The sequence below is a fragment of the Cavia porcellus genome, unplaced genomic scaffold (assembly GCF_034190915.1).
Source record: "Cavia porcellus strain 051 isolate PalLab524CR breed Dunkin Hartley unplaced genomic scaffold, mCavPor4.1 scaffold_15, whole genome shotgun sequence".
Classification (NCBI taxonomy): Eukaryota; Metazoa; Chordata; class Mammalia; order Rodentia; family Caviidae; genus Cavia; species Cavia porcellus.
In genome coordinates this window covers 12,930,483-12,951,312 of record NW_026947498.1, presented here as the reverse complement: position 1 = coordinate 12,951,312, position 20,830 = coordinate 12,930,483, and the positions used below count along the sequence as shown (strand labels likewise).

General features: G+C 40.6%; 1 protein-coding gene across 1 annotated transcript; it reads right to left on the bottom strand.

Annotated features, from left to right (window-relative positions):
* Positions 1 to 2,332: 2,332 nt before the first annotated feature.
* On the bottom strand, positions 2,333 to 7,820 carry LOC134470542 (uncharacterized). Its single transcript, XM_063225316.1, is given in 2 exon segments — positions 2,333 to 3,203; positions 3,363 to 7,820. Coding segments are annotated over 2 exon segments (4,989 nt in total). The 5' UTR covers positions 7,560 to 7,820; the 3' UTR covers positions 2,333 to 2,411.
* Between the last annotated feature and the right edge of the window lie 13,010 nt (positions 7,821 to 20,830).

Genomic DNA, 20,830 nt, shown 5'->3' with positions numbered 1-20,830 from the left:
ACCCCAAGGACTCAGCTCTTGGTGAGGAAAAGAAAGTTTATTTCCATGCGCATGGGGTCCCTCAGGCAAACGTGTGCGGAGGGGCCCCGAGGGGAATTTGTGCAGGGTTTTTAAAGGTACACGCAGGAGGCAAGCAAGTTTACAGAAGCAAATCGCATTGGTTAATTTTGAGCGGCGCAGGACCTGGCTAATGCTGATTTGAGGGTCTGGGGCTGAGTAACCATGGAGACCGAGGGTCTTGGGTTGACCTTAGAGTGCCAGGTGCTCCCTGGTCCTGTTTATACAGTACATTCTTTTGCTTATCTCTATCTTTACAAAGAACAGAACATCTAGTGGCTAATGACTAGCAGAGACATTCCTTTTGGCCCCGCTCTGACTATCTCCTGGGAAAAGGTTTAGGGAGTGAAGCACTCTTTACTGCTCTGTTTTGATAGCTCTGGGAAGTTAGGGAGTCAACTCTTTTATTCCCCGCTCTGGGGAGTTAGGGAGTTAACCCTTTCATTCCCCGCTCTGGGGAGTTAGGGAGTTAACCCTTTCATTCCCCGCTCTGGGGAGGGGGTTGTAGCAGGGGGGTCGACTCTCACACTCCCCCCTTTTATTTTTCCAATGACTTTTAATCCTAAAGGTCCTGTATAGGTAAGGGGTCATATTGTTGGCGTAGCACCATAACTTTTACCTGAGAGATCTGAGCCCTCACAAATTGGGTTACTCGGTTAATGAGGCAAGGGGCTATAGCCATGACTATAATGAATCCGGCCAGGGGTCCCAGTAAAGGGAGAACATAGGGCAGGATTGATTCCCAGAAGGAAAACATTTTGGCTTCACTTGAAGGGGGCTCTCGAGATTTGATTCTCTCTCTCAGCTTTTCCATTGCGTCTTTTACAATCCCAGTATGATCAGTGTAGAAACAACATTCTTCTCTAAGTGCAGCGCAGAGACCGCCTTCTTTTAAAAATAGAAGATCTAAGCCTCTTCTGTTCTGTAACACTACTTCAGATAGAGACGAGAGAGATTGTTGTAACGCAGTTATAGAAGTTTCTAAGGCCTGTAAATCTTGGTTTACTACTGCAAGAAGCTGTTGGCGAGACTGATGCCCAGTAATGAGGGCTGCTGTGCCAGTTCCTATCCCCCCCGCCACACCTATCCCCAATAGGACTGCTAGGGTCAGGGAGACAGGTTCTCGTTTATATCGACCTCCCATGAGGGGGAGTGTGTTAGGGGGGAGATATTTAATGCGTGGCATAAGGTCTATAAGGATGCAGGAGCTGCTGTCTGCAAGGAGGACGTTAGTGGAGACACAAGGAGTGAGCCCATTGGTACATAGCCAAAAGGCTCCAGTAGGAGGGACGAGGTACTGATCTTTGGGAAAGGAATTAGTGTGTGTGAGGCAAAGATGTTGCAAGCTTGTTGGCCAGTTATCAACTGCTCCTATACAAGTTCCTTGACCAGCGAGGCCAGGAAGGGGGAGAGTGTGGTATACTTGATTCCAATCGCATTGGCCGGGGTTGGGGGTTAGTGTATAAGAGTCATTTAGAGCGGTTCCCTCATAATACGGGGGATTAGGACTTAGACATAGCCAACAGGATTGGGGGAGATCAGGTCGGGTATGATTTAAAGCCATGTATGCTCCTTTAATCAAACTGAGTAGGTTAGAATGTGAATATTGAGGGACAGGTACGTGATCTGTCTGGAGTAGCGGAGCTTGAGAAACTGTTATGGCTGAGGGACTTACTATGGTTGTTTGAACAGTAGTAACAGGATCTATAGTAGGCTGATTATATTTTGGCTTTAGAGTAAAGTTTGGGCCTATGGGCACAAATGGGACCTGCAGGGGAACCTTTTTTATAAGAATAAGGCTTCCCCTGTCTTTACCTGGCTCATAGACTCGAAGTCCCCAGGTGCGTCCTGTCAGCCAACCTGGGTCCTCAGGAGTGGTGACAGTGATATTTAGAACCTGACAGGATCTCTGACCAGCCGGTGGGTAGTTATCTAGGCTGCATCCCGGCGGCCCCCATGTCATTTTAAGGTGTTTATCGGGGAAGGCGGGTTGCCACCCTGTTGCAGCGGTTTCACAGCCCCAATAAGCACAAAAATATTCTCCTGGGGAATTACAATATGATCTACTCCCGGTTGGTGCGGGACAAAGATAAAAATGACTTTGTTTGGGACATTGGAGCCCTGGAAAGAACCAACAGGGTGTGGGCGCAAACCATGGACTTCCTGATCCTTCCCAGGTGCTACCCACACGTGAGTCCCCCCATCGTATTAACGACCATTTCCAGGGGCGATGGGGGCTAGCTACAGTGGAGATTATTAATATAAGTAATCCCATTAGAGCCCGGAGGGTTAAAGTCTGGGGTCCCATACGGGTCATCTTAGAGGGACACATAAGGGTAGTACTCTGAATAATCTCAGGGGGTCCTTCGGCGCAACTTTAGCTTCAGGGGGTTATCAGACCGTTTGAGTTCCCAGGAGCCGTCCACTGGTGCCGAGGCAGGCTTTAGGTGTGACGCGTGGATCCAAGAGGCGACTCCGTCAACCTTTACCGCTGTAGGAGTAGTCAATAGGACCTGATACGGTCCTTTCCAGCGAGGCTGTAGAGTCTCTTGTTGGTGGCGCCGGACGAACACAAAGTCTCCCACCTGGTACGGATGTGGCGCGGGGAACTCACTGGGAGCATAGGCCGAGGCTAGCTGCGTCCACACGTCCCTCTGCAGGTTGTCAAGGGCGATGAGCCTGTCAGACAGGGAGGTTGGCAACAAGGCAGCATGCTCAGTTAAGGGAGTGAGATCTCGAATGGGGGGTGGAGTGCCAAAAAGGACTTCGAAGGGAGTAAGGTTAGGGGGTTTGGTGGACGGGGTGTTTCGCGCGCGAAAAAGGGCATACGGCAGGAGCATCGTCCAATCTTTTAAGCCAGTCTCATGAGCCAATTTAGTGAGGGTCTCTTTAATAGTTCTATTCATTCTCTCTACCTGTCCTGAACTTTGGGGTCTATAAGCACAATGTAATTTCCAATCAATCCCCAATATGTTGGCCAGTCCCTGACTTACCTTAGCCACAAACGCCGGTCCATTATCAGACCCTATTACCTTTGGCAATCCGAACCGGGGAAATATTTCTTCCATCAATTTTTTTGTTACCACGGCAGCGGTTTCCTTTTTGGTAGGAAAAGCCTCAGTCCATCCAGAAAAGGTGTCTACAAAAACTAGCAGATATTTTAGTCCGCATCGGGCAGGCTTAACTTCTGTAAAGTCTACTTCCCAGTATTGTCCAGGTCTGGTGCCGTGTACCCTTTTGCCGGGGGCCAGCTTGGCAGGGTAGGCATTGGTCAATTGACATGCCTCACAATTATCCACCACCCGATTGGCGACCTGACGTATGGCAGTGGGGGATGCCCCTGGGAAGTCTTGGCGTTGGGCCAGTAGGCTTAGCTTTTTAGCTCCCAAATGAGTGAGCCGGTGGGCCTGTTGTATGTAAGCAGTCAAATCAGGTGTTTTAGGGGTTTGGTTAATCTGAGCTTTCTCCTTTTGAGGAGAATCTTTGACATCAGTCACCAACATCTGTGAGTCTCCCATGGCTGCAGATTTTGCTGCCTGATCGGCCAGGTTGTTTCCCCTTGTGACGGGATCAGTCCCTTTCTGGTGGCTGTTACAGTGTATTATCGCCACCTTCTGGGGCAACATAACTGCAGCGAGCAACTGGAGGATTTCCTGTTTGTGTTTTATTTCTTTTCCTGCGGAGGTCAGAAGCCCCCGCTGGCGGTATATGGCCCCGTGGATGTGGGCCGTTGCAAAAGCATATCGGCTATCCGTGTAAATGTTCGCTCGCTTTCCTTTAGCGAGCTCTAGAGCCTTAGTCAAAGCAATCAGTTCGGCCTTTTGGGCCGAGGACCCGTCCTCTAGTCTGGCTGTCCATATAACATTGGAATAATCAGTCACAGCCGCCCCCGCATACCGCTTACCTTGAATCAAAAAGCTACTCCCGTCAGTGAAGTAGGTCACCTCTGCATTGGGTAGGGGGCAATCCAATAAGTCCGGTCGTACTCCGGCCTCTTCCGCCAAGACGTCCTGGCAGGTATGGAGGACGGGTTCCGAAGCTTCTTCCGGCAGCAGGGTCGCCGGGTTGAGAGTCACCGGGGGTCCAAAAGTTATCTTGTCCTTGTTGAGCAAGAGGCTCTGATAATGAGTAACTCTGGCATTTGAGAGCCACCTGTCTGGAGGCTGGCGGATGATGCTTTCTAGCGTGTGCGGGGCAATGATTGTTATTTTCTGTCCCAAAGTCAATTTGTCAGCGTCTTTAATGAGCAAGGCAGCCGCTGCGATGGCCTTTAGGCAGGGTGGCCACCCGCTTGCCACAGTGTCCAGTCTTTTTGAGAGGTAAGCCACCGGACGCCTCCATGGCCCAAAGGCCTGGGTCAGCACTCCTCTCACTATTCCTTTTTTTTCTTCCATGAAGAGAGTAAAGGGCTTATCCACATTAGGAAGAGCCAGGGCCGGAGCGGACAGGAGAGCCCGCTTGATGGCATCAAAGGCCTGCTGGTGATCTTTTTTCCAGATAAAGGGAGATCCCCCCTTCAGTAACGGATATAGGGGAGCTGCCAAAGTTGCGAATCCGGGGATCCATAACCGGCAGAACCCCGCAGTGCCCAGGAACTCTCGTAATTGTTTTTGACTCTTTGGAGGGGGAATCTGGACCACAGTCTGTTTTCTGGCCTCAGTGAGCCACCTTTGTCCCCCTTTTAAGGAGTAGCCCAGAAAAATTACCTCTCGCTTACAAATTTGAGCCTTTTTTGCTGATGCCCTATACCCCAGGATAGCCAACTCACGTAAAAGGTCCTGAGTTCCGCTTGTGCAGTCACCCTCAGAGTCCGCAGCCAGCAGCAAGTCATCTACATATTGAAGAAGGGTGAGGCTTGGGTGTTGAGCCCGAAAGGGGGCTAAATCCTTATGTAGGGCTTCATCAAAGATGGTTGGGCTGTTTTTGAAGCCCTGTGGGAGGCGCGTCCAGGTTAGTTGTCCGGCGGACCCAGTCTCAGGGTCCGTCCATTCAAATGCAAATAAGGGCTGGCTATCTTTGTGTAAAGGCAAACAGAAAAAGGCATCCTTTAAATCCAGAACAGTATACCAAGTCCTTGACGGATTTAACCCGCTGAGGAGATTATAGGGATTGGGTACGGTGGGGTGAATGTCTTCTACCCTGCTATTGACCTCCCTTAGGTCCTGTACCGGTCTGTAGTCATTCGTCCCGGGCTTTTTGACCGGGAGTAACGGAGTATTCCATGCAGACCGACAAGGAGTTAATACCCCTTGGTCTAAAAGTCTCTGTATGTGCACCTTAATCCCTAGGTGAGCTTCTCTATTAATGGGATATTGCTTGACCCGAATAGGGGAGGCAGTGGTTTTTAAAGTAACCACTACAGGCGGTTGCTGGCTTGCCAGCCCAAGTCCAGCCATCTCGGCCCAGGATTCTTTAAAATCAGTTAGCCAGGCTGGGGCGATAGGCTGGGGATCCTGGTGGTCGTAGAGCCTATATTCATCTTCCAGTTTTAGAGATAACACCGTAACCATAGGTTGCCCAACCTTTGGGTTACGGAATGTTACTTGAGGTCCTTGGGGCTCAAAGGAAATCTTTGCCCCCAGTTTGGTTAATAAGTCCCGTCCCAGGAGGGGAGCAGGACATTCGGGAATAACCAGAAAGGAGTGTTTTACTTTTCCCTTGCCTAAGTCAACTGTGCGCTCAGTGGTCCACGAGCGATATTTGCTCCCGTTAGCCCCTTGAACTAATGATTTCTTAGTTGAAAGGGCCCCTAAGGGGGCTTGTAAGGCCGAATAAACAGCTCCCGTATCGACCTCGAATTCCACGGGAGTCCCCTCCACTTTAAACATTACCCTGAGCTCGGGGAGGGGATCCGAGCCCCGAAGTCCCTAGTCTTCTTCATCTAGGGCGAGCATGGGGGCTCGGGATCACTGTGAGGACTGTCTTTCTCGTTCTTCTTTGGCCCGTTTCTTTTTTAACTTTTCACAGTCTTTGATCAGGTGTCCTTTTTCCTTACAATATGCACATTGATCAGGGTCTAATGGAGGGCGAGTGGGCTTTCCCTTTCCTGGCTCAGGTTTTCCCTGAATAACTGTGGCCAACATCTTAGTTAATTCCTTGTTTCGTCTTTTGTCCCTAGCTAACTCTTTCTCTTCCTCTGTCTCCCGCTTATAGTAGACCTTTTCAGCTTCCTTAACAAGATCCCTCAGAGTCAGGTCTTGGAGACCATCTAGCCTTTGGAGCTTACGTCTTATATCAGGGGCCGATTGTCCTATAAAGGCCATAGCTATCGAGCCTTTTCGGCCTTCCTCCTCAGGGTTAAAAGGCGTATATCGCCGGTAAGCTTCCATCAGGCGTTCTAGAAAAACTGAGGGAGTCTCAGTAGGTCCTTGGGTAACTTCTCTTACCTTGGCCAGATTAGTGGGGCGCCTTGCGGCCGCCCGGAGACCTGCCATTAGAGTCTGGCGATAGATAGAAAGATGCTGCCTACCAGCAGGTGAGTTGGGGTCCCAGTTGGGGCGCTTTAAGGGGAAGAAGTCATCGATCCGGTCTGGTCTCTGGGTGGGTCTGCCATCCTCTCCGGGAACAGCTTTCCGGGCTTCCAGGAGGATGCGGTCTCTTTCCTCGGTGGTGAACAGGACCCCTAGGAGCTGTTGACAGTCGTCCCATGTGGGTTGGTGGGAGAACATAACAGAATCCATTAGACCTGTTAGCTTAGAAGGATCATCAGAAAAAGGAGGGTTATTGTTTTTCCAGTTATAGAGATCTGAGGTAGAAAAAGGCCAGTACTGTAAAGCGGGCATCTGCCCTCCATCTGTCCCATCGTCTATCATGGGCCCATAGGGACGGAGAGGGAGGGCAACGACTGGATCCTCAGGCCGTAGCTTGCTCCGAGTGTTCTGGGCTGGGCCCGTGGGCCCCGGAGGTGTGGGCTCGGGGCAAGCCATCGCAGGGAGTGGGGGATATAGAGGGGACGTGGGTACCGGAGGAGAAGAGGAATTTAGCTCAGGTGAAGAGGGGGCTGACGGAGAAGCAGCACTCGATTCGGACGAGGAGGCTGGAGGAGAGAGTGGGTACGGGGGAGGTTGAGTCGGCTGAGAAGGAGGAGGCTGGTCATAGTCGAGTAAGGGTAGATCAGGCTGAGACTCGGGCAGGACCGGAGCCGAAGTGGGAGGTCCTTTCAGAGCTAAAAGCTTTGGTACAGATGAGTCAGAAGGGGGAAGAAAGGATTTTACCCATAATGGGGGTTCCTCCCTGAGGTCCTGCCATACCAGGATGTAAGCGACTTGATCAGGGTGCCCCCTTCGTCCGGGGCGGAAGATGACGTCCTTAACTGCTAGAATGAGGGGCAGATGAAAAGTCCCCTCTGGTGGCCACCCCACAGAGAAAGCAGGCCACTCAGTCGAGCAGAAATCCTGCCACTTACTCTTCTTGACCTGCAAGGAGAGATCGTGAGCCCTCTTCCGCACCTCCGACCAATGGTCGAGGGTGAGGGACAATGGGGATGAGGTCGACTGTCCCATGACGTTCTATTGTCACAGGGCGGTTAACGCAAGCGCGGTACAACAAATAACCTAACACAGCACCCACGACACACAAAACAATCAGGCCGGCCACTTCATTCACATGCATACGCATCAGTTTCACTCCAAATGAGACACCTTACAGGGTGTCTCCAGATTGGCCCGGGCGGACCACAGACTGGGAATCGAAATCCCCCAGATGAGTCACCTCAAAGGGTGTCTCCAGATTGGCCCAGACGGACCACAGATTGGGAATCGAAATCCCCCAGATCGATAGGGAGACCCTATTGCAGACGGTGAACCACGGAAACCGTGTGGGGCGTCCCCCAGTCACCAGGGAACAGAGTACGAAACAGATAACAAAAATTGCCCCTAGATCGGAGCCGTATGGCTCGGGGCGTAAACACCGGTGGTATGAAAAGCGACCAGTCGTACTCACCCGTAGAGCCGTTGGGGTCACCTCCCGTGAGACGTGCTAATCTCGCTGGAGCCTCCAAGATGTTAGGGCCAACGCCGCAGGGAAAGAGACCCCAAGGACTCAGCTCTTGGTGAGGAAAAGAAAGTTTATTTCCATGCGCATGGGGTCCCTCAGGCAAACGTGTGCGGAGGGGCCCCGAGGGGAATTTGTGCAGGGTTTTTAAAGGTACACGCAGGAGGCAAGCAAGTTTACAGAAGCAAATCGCATTGGTTAATTTTGAGCGGCGCAGGACCTGGCTAATGCTGATTTGAGGGTCTGGGGCTGAGTAACCATGGAGACCGAGGGTCTTGGGTTGACCTTAGAGTGCCAGGTGCTCCCTGGTCCTGTTTATACAGTACATTCTTTTGCTTATCTCTATCTTTACAAAGAACAGAACATCTAGTGGCTAATGACTAGCAGAGACATTCCTTTTGGCCCCGCTCTGACTATCTCCTGGGAAAAGGTTTAGGGAGTGAAGCACTCTTTACTGCTCTGTTTTGATAGCTCTGGGAAGTTAGGGAGTCAACTCTTTTATTCCCCGCTCTGGGGAGTTAGGGAGTTAACCCTTTCATTCCCCGCTCTGGGGAGTTAGGGAGTTAACCCTTTCATTCCCCGCTCTGGGGAGGGGGTTGTAGCAGGGGGGTCGACTCTCACAGCACTTCCAAAGTCTTTATATACTTTTCAAGATAGAGAAGTTTATTATCTGCCTTTCTGAATTTATTCTCAGGTCCTTGGATTATCTATAAGACCAATTAGGTGTTCAGGGTCTTGATGGAAAATGAAATGTTCTTCCTAACTTCCTTATGTAACATCAAGGCAATGATTATGGACAGGTGCTATAGGAATCTCATTCAAATTTTTTAAAAGTTTACAGGCACAGTGTGTGGACTTTCTACTCATTATGATTTACATCATAAAAGACACAGTCTAGAAATTTAGCATGAATGCTTGCTAAACTGAAAATAATACCAAAGAGTTAAAAACAAACTCAGGGGTTAATGACACATGTTATATGCAGGAGAAAGTGTTTTCCCTGTTCTCAGTTGTCAGAGGCTTTGGTGCTGTACAGAGTCCTCCCTTTTCCAGAATCCATGGAGACATCCTGGGCCTCTTTAGATCAACTAATTAAACTGAAAAACAAACAAACAAATAAACAAACAAACCAAAAATAGCTTATAAGCTGTGAGTGACAGCAGCACTGAAACAATTGATGAGACCTCAGGAAAGTGGCTGACACACACCCATTAACCATGATACATTAAACTAAAGAGAAAATGCCAATCTCAGCACAATTGCCCAAAATTTGGGGCACTAGTCCTAGCACTAGATGCCTTAGATAACAAAAGCAAATAACTGGGACATTGCCAATGGTCTGTTCACCCGGTACAGCCAATATCCAGTCAACAATTTCTTATTCAAGATTATTTATCTCACATGAAACATCAACTAGATTAATATGATCTACAGTCATGTTTCTCTGAACCCATAAAACAAAGCCTCATCGAGAAAACTGCACCCCTTAGAACTAAAAATGGCAATGAGAGTGACCAAAGAACTCTTTTTATTTCTGAAAATGTACATTGCTGGACTTGTGAACACAGTATTCACTGAAAGTTTTAACTCCCTTATTGGCCTGAGGCTGCAAAACTCAGAAAGTGCCAGCCAGATGGCTTACTTAGAGCAATACAATTCAATAAATGCAATACACTACACTGAAGCTATAATCAGACTTCAGGAGTGAATTATATAAGGGCTGGTTCCTGTTCTGAACTTTGATTAATAATGGCACTGAAGTTTCACCCTTTTTTCTTTTCTTTTCTGCCCTTCTATCAGGACAAACTAAAAATAAAACTTAAGCACTTCCCCACTCCTTTAACATCAACAAGAAATTCAAGTGATTTATTCTGTCAGTCAACACAGCAACCCTTTTGGGACACACTCCTTAAACGTAATAATAACCAGTGCTGGCCTCTACTCTTTTCTGTCTCATTTTCATTCTTGTACGGGAACCTGGGGTACTTTTTCCATAAAGCCTCATTATATGAGCAATAAACTTTTATATGACATTGCAGTGGATGTGGGCAGGTGCATATGAAGTTAACTACATATGAATAAAGTAATTTAAATTAGCATAAGTTCAAAGCAGTCACTATATATATATATATATATATATATATAGAGAGAGAGAGAGAGAGAGAGAGAGACAAAGAAAGCTGCATAGAATTAAACACAGTGAATCAAAAATATTCAAGTCATCAAATATGTTATAATTTTTCAGACCAATAATGGTCAATTTGATAACTATTTTCTAATATTCTTCTGACTGAGGTAAATAATTATATTCACCTTAGAATACAAAAATGGGATAACATTGTAGTTACAGAAAATCTAAAAATTATTTGAAGCAAAACTTTAGATATTTTGGTGGAATTTGAAGATACATAAACAAGTTTCAGTTTTCCATAAAAATTAACTCTCCATAGTAATTCAAATGATATAATACAGTTGGAAATCAAGTGTCAGACTGTAAATTGTTCCTTATCTAATTATCTCATGGATATTAATTTAGGCACCAAAATTGAAAATTTTAAAGAAACCAAAATATTTTCATGTATTCAGGAGAAAAACAAATCACATGTGAAGGACCTACATTTCCACTTTGATGTGTAGAATAAAATTTCAAAATTTTATAATATTATGATTAAATGCTAGTAATACTTATGGTTCTCATGAAAATTGGATTCAAAGTCATAAATGATATATAATATCCTTGATTTATTAAACAATTTATGCCTGTTTTCCAGTTCATATAAATAGTTCAGAAGGTCATGTTAAAACTGTTAAAAGGGCTGGGGATTTAGCTCTGCAGCTAAGGAGCATACCTGGTAAGCATGAGGTAGCGAGTTTGATCCCTGGTACTCCTCCCCCAAAATGTTAAAGGTTGCTATCAGAAATAGAAGAAGCAATGAAAGTGAAAATATTGTTCATATAGAGTCTGGTTTACATTAAAATCCAGGTATAAACTGAAATGATTCTAGAATAAGAAAGCATTTATAAAACACGTGTGCTTCTGTGCTTCCCAGTGCAACATTAAAGAGGACTTCATCTCACAAATCCTGTCATAAATCCAAACTACTATGACCCCAGAACCTAAATGGAAGAGACATCATGTTCACTTTGCTCTGTTAACTCTCAGGTACAAATAATGCCAGAAAGTCAGCGCTTACATACTTCTCAAAAACAGTACATTAATGCTATGAGTTCTGATTCAAGGAACTAATATAAAACCTTTCTATTACAAAGTTGTTAATATCATGAGACTATTTTACATAAATTTTTCCAAGAATTTATTAAGATCTTCATTATTTCTTTCAGTACAGATCTCAGTATTTCAGGAAAAATTATTAATAAAATTAATGTTAAGAAGGATAGAGTGCCTCTGAAAATGGTAGTTGTATTTAAGTAAACATATCAGTATCTACTTTTTATCCACAAAAGTAATAGTGTTATTAAATCTTGGAGTTTGCCTCTGGAAACTTGCATCTAAAATTTATTGTTAATTTTTATTTAACCTACTATTTTTACAATATTTCAATAACATAATGATTATCAATATTTTATGCATTTTAATAAAGTTGTCTATTGTGCATTTCTTATGATTTTATCATATGTTAAATAGCTACAACTGAATAATTGTTTATTGTTTCACATCTTGAAATTCTAATTAATTGAACACTTAAGTATATACTTATATCAAAAAATTAACTGTGCATAGTTTGGAAACTTTACAATATTTTAAACATCTAGTAATTTACAAAATAACATGTGTGTCAGATTTACAAAGATACCAATCTCTCTGTAGACAGAAGAAGTATCTTGAGTCTGTTTTTCAGTGTTTACCTCCATTTTCCTCAGGGTTCCAGCATAGACCCCTGAGCTTCCAACATAGATCCTTTTGTTCTCCAACACAGACGTGTACCAGACACATATGTAGTTATATTTTTCATTCTTTCACCATTAATTCCATGAGTGTCCACTGTAATCCTCCTGTGTGGATCGTATGTATCATATCTAAAATATGTACGTGATACATGTATATATCTAACTTATTCTTCTAATTGATGTATCTCTTTTAGTTTTCTTTATCAATTGTCATAATGTTAAAAATACTTATTAAAACAAGTGTAGATTTGTAAATATGGTAAACGTACACAATAAGTACAATAAGCACAGCACAACTAAAAAGCAAAAAATTGAGTCTACTGGGCAAAAACACTTAAGCAAAATAAAGATTATGCCACAAAGAATAAAAGCGGGATCAGTGCCATCAGCCTGGTCTCTGGTGTTATTTATTCCCACCGGGACTCCATGCTACATTTATTAAACAGGCCCATGTCCCACACAGAGACAGCATTTGATTTTTATACAACAAAACACATTCTAAGGAGCCCCATAATATTTTCTTATTAATTTTACCTACCAAATAATAAAAAACACTGAAAAACTAAAATAGAAAATATATAGGTAAATTTTGAAATTATTTTCAGAAATATTACTGTATTTCAAATGAGAAGTATTCAATGCCAGTGATGTTTTATTTTTCATCATTTTGTTATTGCTTCTTAAAGTATGATTTAAATAAAATCAATAAAATATTTTTCAAAGTTCACAATGTTTGCTTCATAACTTTTTAGATAAGCACAATCTCTGGTTCTGAATAGTATATTTTCCTCTAATTCATCTCTAAAATTCTACATAAATTCCTGACTGAGAAACTTTCTAAAAGCTATACTAGTTTTTATATTCAATGTACATATTCACACACAGCAAACTTTTAATTATTCTCCCACATATGTCTGACAGTTAGGATAACAAATTTTTTAAGTCTCACCATCCATCCTGGGCTCTGAGATATTGTAATACTGAGGGAGGGAGTGCAACAAAGCTAGACAAACAGTGCTAGCTGAGTAAGGTCAAAGGAAGGAAATGAATGCGGATGAAAGGTAATGGAACAAAGTCTCTTCTCTCTTCTTAGGACTCTGGTGGAGCTACACATACTACATCTTTTTAAAATTTTAGTGGGCATGGTGGTGATGAATCAATGGAAATATAGCAATATCAACATAGTTTTTGATCTATTAACCTAGATTTAGAGCAAAAATTTTGTCACTTTCTCATTAATTACTACTTTTCGTCCCATCGCAATGCTGTGAGAAAGTTAGTATTATGATGAAAGCCACAGCTTAAGTGAAGGTGTTATGGTTTACACTCAAATGTCCCCTCCAAGCCTCATGCAAACATGGGCATGGCCAAATATAGCTTTTGTGTTTGGCACTCGGATAGGTGGCATGAGGGCTATATGTGCCCAGGGGTGGAGCCAGTGTATAGTGTAACAGTGGAAAGAGGCATGTCTTCTCTTTCTCCATGTCATGCTTTGCTGCAGGGGCAGCCATGAATTGCTGCTCCTCAGCCGTGTCATTTTGCCTTGAAGCCAACTCAAACCTTGACCATGTAAGAAATAAACCTTTCTTTCACTAACTTTGGATGACAGGTATTTTGTCTTAACAACAAGAGAGAAGTGTAAGTAAGACAGAAGGCATGGATATAGAATCACCATTGAGGAGACTGACCTGACCCATGGGAGATTCTGTGTTGAATTTAACTGAAGTTTTAAAAATGGAAGGCTTTAAGAATTTTCTTGAGACACAGAATATTCACTTAGCTCACATAAATTTTTTTTGAGAATATTAGCTTTGAATGTGATGCCCTGTGACTAAATCTTGACATTTTCATAATTTCTGACAGAGTAATAATAAATTTTGGCTTTTCAACTCAAGTTACTGATTGATGATTTGATTTTACAAAGATATTTTAAATCTTTTTTTCTAATTTTTCATCTCTAAGATAAATGTAATAGTAAAATTTTTTTCATAGTATAACTATAAGAATACAATTATCAGACTAATCCACTGATGAAGTTAGAGCGTAATGGTTTGATCATTTTCCAAATGCTGTCCCTGAAGTCATGAGATTGTGGAGGGAAAATTTAGGTGAAAAAAATTTAAGAGGACACTATTGCTTTAAGACTAAGACTTAATGTGAAAATTCTCTGTTAAATATGTGAACACTCAATATTCAGAATTGGGTAGCGGTTTTTGCCAACTCTCAAATAAGTGCATTTTATACTTAATAGCTCATTGTATTTCAAATGGTAGGAATGTAAATGCAGTCAACCTATTACTCAACTTTTAGTGTGAATAGCAAATATGAGAAAGACACAAATGAAATTCACAAGTCTAGTATCTAAAATTTTCTATTATACTCTTCTAACCAGATGTATATTTCACATTTTAGGAGCAAATCTATTACCCTAAGGAAGGTAATGCTACAAAGAGCACCCATTTGCTTTTGTCAAATTATCTGTTATTGATGTGAAAACAAAATATCCAGAAGAAAGGAAATGAGATGCATATGGATTAACTCAGGCAACAGTTCCTTATGACGTTGTGAATTTGCACCATACAGACTAAGAGGTTCCAAATGTTACATATGGTGTTACACATGGCTAAGGCAAACTGTCTTTTCAAAAACGATGATAGTAGTTTTATCTTTCTTCTACAGCTCTTTATTAAACATTACTTCTATGTGAGGACAGATGTTATTTTTTATGGAAAAAAACTGAATGCTCTGTTTCACGATCCTCAGTGGTAAAATGGGATTTAGTTTTGCATCTTTGGGAGAAATTCTTCAACAGTTTTCTCAGTAGTTAAGACAAAATTCTAACTACCATTCTAGGTAGTCAGTGTATTAAGTTGGAAATTAAAATTTTGGAGCATATTTCAGGGATCAGTATCCCCTCTTGTAATTCCATAGCATATGACCCTTTACATTTCTGTGACCAATAAGAAATAGTTCTGATTTTCAGTGATCCATGTAATACCTGTCCTTTCAGTATTTTAATTAGGAACAAAATGATTCACACCCATGTGAAAGTTGAGACTGGAGGAGAATGTTTTTTTCTTTATTTTCAGAGTGCAAATCAAAGTAAAATGTCTGGGGGTATATAGGATATGATAAAAAAATACAGTGAATTTTTAAATTTTTAAAAAACTATAACTGTAAAAGAGACTGTCTTACTTATGTCCACTATTGCTGGGATAAAATAAGAGACACAACATAGGGAGTGGCATATTTAGTTTTGTGGGAGTTTCAGACTATAGTCAGCTGCGCCAAGGCAGGATGGTGGGCAGAGCTGAGGGGAGAGGAGAACTGCGCACTGTATGGGGACAGGAAGCAAAAACCAAGAAGACAGAAACTATGGAGGGAGATAAAGTTTCCAGACCACAACTCCAGTGATTCATCTCCTTCAACAAAAGCCAGCCACTCACACCAGCACCATAATATAATCACCTTCAAAGGATATGAGGTTTTGGGTGCTGTTTTATTTTAAATTATAACAGAAATGGTGCCATTAACTTGTCTCAAATTTTCTTCTCAATTAAAAATAAAAATGTATCCTACCGCTCTTGCTAACATTCAGTAGAAAGAAAAGCCCTCTTTCCAGAATATCTTTATTTGTGGTGTTGTGGCTGCCTGGATCTCCTGAGTTAATTCAAAATATTTTTTCCATAATTGACTTTTGATAAGAACCAGATGGCCAAAGGTGCCACATATAGGAATAAAGCATGATTTGATTTTTTTTTCCCCTGCTGGATGGTGCAGGAAAACGATATTTATTGTGTTTTCCATCATAGCTCCTGGCATTCACTGTATATTTTCGTCACACCTCACATACAAAGTTCAAGTTTGATAATTATTTCAGAAAAAGATATTACAGTAAGTTATAAATAACAATTTTCCATTTCACTTTAACTTAACAACTATTAAATCTGGTTTCTAAACTTGGATATTTAAGTGCATCTTTGAGAAGGAAAATAGATCTGCACCCTGAGCTTAGGAGGGCAGCAGAAGGCTCTGTACTTCAGTTTTGTTCTGAACATTGTTAAAATGCAAGTTCACATTTCTAACTTAATTATGTCCAAAGGGTCCAAAACCTCCTTTTTCAAGGTCATTCATTTTGAGCAACCTGTAATTGTTCATTTGTTACAGCTGCCGAACCTCTTTAGAGATGTCCCAGATCCAAGATACAGAAGGTCAATCAATATAGGCATCATTTTGTTCAAGGACTTTATCATTTTATTTGATAACTAAAGCCTTATGAAAGTAAACAAAATTCTACTGAGACCAACACACTATATCTGTGTTGAAAACAATATTTTGTCTCAGAGAGAAAGGACAAATCAATGCAAATAGGGAATGATTTCTTGGAGGTAGTTATATTTGAAAGGAGAAAGAGCACTACTGACACAATACTATGTACATCATTTTGTCTCTGAAACATTAAAACATTTCAGTACCTGTTCCTCAGACAATTTTATTCATTAATTTTACTATTAAAATCAACTGAATTTAAATGGTTATAATGTTTCATTAAAGTTGTTTAAATTTTTCATTAATTATTGATTATATTGATTATATGTTTCACTTTCACTCTATGATTTATAGCATACATCTCATAAATACACATATATACATATATATGTATATACACACATGTATTTATGTGTGTGTGTGTGTGTGTGCGTGTGCATGTGTGTGTGTGTGTGTGTGTGTGTGTGTGTGCATGTGTGTGTTTGGACAGTGTTTCACTATGCAGTTCAAGCTGGCCTTGTGCTCACTTGGTAGCCCAGACTGGTCTTAAACTTGCAACAATCCTCCTGCCTCAGCCTCCAACATGCTGAGATTACAGGCATGTGCCACTACATATGGGTGAATGCATATTTTTTCAACATTTATGTTTTTCTTATGCATTTTATGAGAGTATATAGAATATAAAAGTTAATATATATTCACTTTATAGCTTACATGATTTAAAATATGTGTAATCAATACATTTATATTCTGTATGTCTTTTTTGTCTTATGATAATTTACACAGAAATTTATAATAAATTTTTAAAGCTATAAATATAAAAGCATATGTTGTGGGAAATGTGATACTAGAAGTAATACTAATTTTGTTTCTGGAAATGGAGTATTTGCATTTAATAGAAATAAACTTACAAATTTCTTTCTCCAAAAGAAATGAGAGATAGCCTCATATTAAATATTAGGAAATAGCCTCATATTCAATATCAAAAAGAATAGTAAGATAATTTTACAGCAATAAATTTTGTGACACTGAAATTTTCATTTGATTCACAATCATTATTGCTTCCCCTAAGTTGCAATATTGCACTAAAAATGTAACTCTAACACTGACAGTATAATTTGTGTCCAATCAAAAACATGAGAATTTTTATTAGGGATAATAATGACTATTTTATTTATCCTTTTTCAATGCATTTCATTCTTTGTTTTTCCCTTTTCTTCATTTCAACATATCCAAAGACAATGTTATTGCCCTTAAGCAAGGATATCTGCAAACAGTAAAATTTGCTTTTACTGTGATCATGTCTCTCTGTGATATAGTTGTTAATTACTTCTTTCAAGTTTGTGTTTTTTGGAGCAAGTATGATTGCTCAGAAATGACCTCCAGTGCTACTATTGATCGCTCAGGTGAGAGCCTGACTAGGATCATAACCAAACCCATTCTGGAGACCATTTTTTCCACTCCCCTAGAGAGAAGTCTGTGTCAGCAATATCTTTCAAGTTCCTCCCATCATCTCCAGGGTTTCAGTTACGTGATTACCTGTATTTTCCAGCCCATTCATTCAGCCTACTGATAAACCAACTCCACATGTTCTGGTTCCCACACTCAAATTTCTTTTCATGTGTTTATCCTTTAATAAGAAAAGCAACAGCACATAACGCTTGCCACTTGACCTGTAAATGTCTCCTATAAACTCATTTCTTTTTCTATGCTACATATTTTAGGCAACATTGTTAACATTAAAAAAAGATCTTTAAGACTCAAATAGAATTATAACAGTGGAAACTGATGCTCTTATGGTGTCCAAGAATTTTTCAAAAGCCTATCTACACATACCATACCCCAAGCAATAAAAAAATTTGATTAGAAATGTGGAAATGAAATATGTATAATAGTACCTGGGAATATTCTCAAGAGTAAAACTGTAACAAACCACATACCAGACTGCATTCATGTGTTGGATTTTCATGATCCCATCGACCTAATGAAATGTAAATGTTTAACACAGAGTTTTAATTATCATTGCTATTGTCCCTTCTAACAAAATTGACCAATTTAGGCTACCATCTGAAGACCAGGCTTTGATGAAAACAACAGAAATACTATGGTAAGCCACCTGAACCATAGCTGCTGCCAGATTCCAGGTGATGCTCCTTGTTTCGCTGCCAGGTCCTGACAAAGTCCTATCTGGCCTCCCTTCCCTCATTTGACTATTGGCCTTTTGCTCTGTATCTTGGATCACAGTAATCAAAACTGTTGCAGTCTCTATCAAGGTAACCACAATACCAAAGAGAAAGAGGCTAGTCAGGGTACAGTATGCTGACACAGCCCTATTGCTGAGAAGCCGATATTAAAAGTTTTTAGAGTTTTAACCCAGCGTTTTCCACCCAAATATTCTCATGCAAGAAGTCAGAGCTACATTCTTCCTTCAGCAGAGGCCAGATCTTCCCCTAGTAAGTTAAAAAGTTCATATCATGTAAGATAATACAAATATAGATTATGAAACATCAGTAGTAAATGAGAGAGGAGAATAAGTTTTTAGCATTGTACACTAGTTTTTAAATTTAGGGACATTCAAGAGAGACTTAATTGAATACAAACAAGACATTGTTTACCAAGTATAGCAGCCCATTTACAAAACAAAAAACAATATCAAATTGTCCCTTGATTTTTCTTTAAAAATGATGTATGAAAATGTTAAGTGATAAGAGGAGCAATATATTTTATTTGAGACTTACCTTATGTTTGGAAAATTGTGTGTGGGTCAGATTATTTGCAGGGAAAAACATGCCAAGATTAATCCATATTTCCTACTAACAGAGGTCATACTTGTCATCAAGCACATGGTCATACTTGTCCTAGAATTGATGCCTAAAAACACCACACAGACCTGTCCATGCTTAGCATTATTAACTGCAGAAGGATTTTGCTGCAATTTAAACTGCCTGAGATCCTCTAAATGAGCTCATGCTACTATTATAAATTTGCTGCTGACATTGTTTTTAGCTAGAATGGTCTTCCGTTTCCATGATGGACATTAAACTTAAAGTATGCAGACATCTTCTTGAAAGTCACGCATTTAAGGGGAAATTTACATCTTTTTTAAAAAAAAATTATGATTGTCTGCCTCATTTATCAAAATTATATTCTGAAGCACAGTGGGTTGTTATGTACCAGGCTTTCCCACTTTTAAACCTCCAAAATATACATAAATACATATGGATCATAATTATATTTTAAATCCCTGAAAAAGGGTATATTTATGGGCTAACTTCTTAAAAAATACCTTTGAATCTTTAAACTCAACCTAACTTAGTATCCCAAATTGTAACCCCCTACTATGTCCCTGAGTTTTTCATTTAAATTTGTTTTCTTAATGCATATGTGAAGGACAGTAAGAAAAATAGTTTAGAGTTTCATAATGATTTTATCTAACATAGAGATAACTTTTCATTGTTATTATAATCTCCTTACAGTTCTCATAGAATTTTTAATTTAGATACCTCAGTGAAATACTACACTGAACAAATTTTTAAATACATTTTCTTGAGGAAATACATAAAATGACCTCCTCTGGTTCATATAATTAAATATGCATGATTCCCTATATGTAGCAAACATTTAAAAATTAAAAGAAAAGAAATTATGGAAGAAAGTCTGTTTGCATATCCCAGTTTTGCCAAACTCTTAAATTTAAAAGAAACTCAAAGTAACACAGCTTCAGATTAGTTTCTCAAAGCAAACAACCACATGGCAAAAACTATTAAATACAGATTTGGTGAACTCCCATTAAGAAATGTGTTAGCATACAAGAGGGAAAATAATATCTAATTGTCCCCTGTGTGTCCCTTAAAAATAATCCGTAACAAAGTGTTAGCAAATTTGTAGAGCAATGTGATTGAATTTACTTTATTTTTTGGCAGCTCTGTATAGTTCTATTGCAAGTTTATTTACAGGTAAGAGTCTGAAGTTTCCAGCACCTCGATATGCTGTGTACCTGAGGAAATGGAGGGGCTAATTACGCTGACTCCATCACTATATACACTGAAACCTATCGTTAATTATACTCTATAAACATGCATAAATACTATGCTAATTGAAAATAAAATAAATTTGAAAACAATTTACTTTTTCTTTCTAATTTGCTTGATTTATTCATACAGCTGTAATATACGGATTTATAGTCTCAGTGGTTTTTTGTCTTCAAGACATAATAGAACGTTTGAGTAAAGGAGCTCACATACCTGGGTTAACAAGAAGCAATGTAAATTAAGTAGTCTGAATATTTGAGAAGTGGTTTTAGATTTTCAATGCAGATTAAATCCTTTTAATGTGATTATAAAAATTAGATTGTTTATATTTTAACTCAGTGATATAATTTATTTGTTTAGGACCAAACAATTCTGTGCTACTGTGTTAGGACCTTAGACTATAAAATTGTCTGTCAATCAAACTTTTCTTCCAGACGGAATATAAGCATTAATACACTACCTATATTCCTCATTCAACGAACTACTTGTTCAACAACTGTTTGGATGTATGACCGAAGCTCTGTGCATGAACTCAAAATATACCTTTTTTTCTTGTAGAATCCTGTACAACA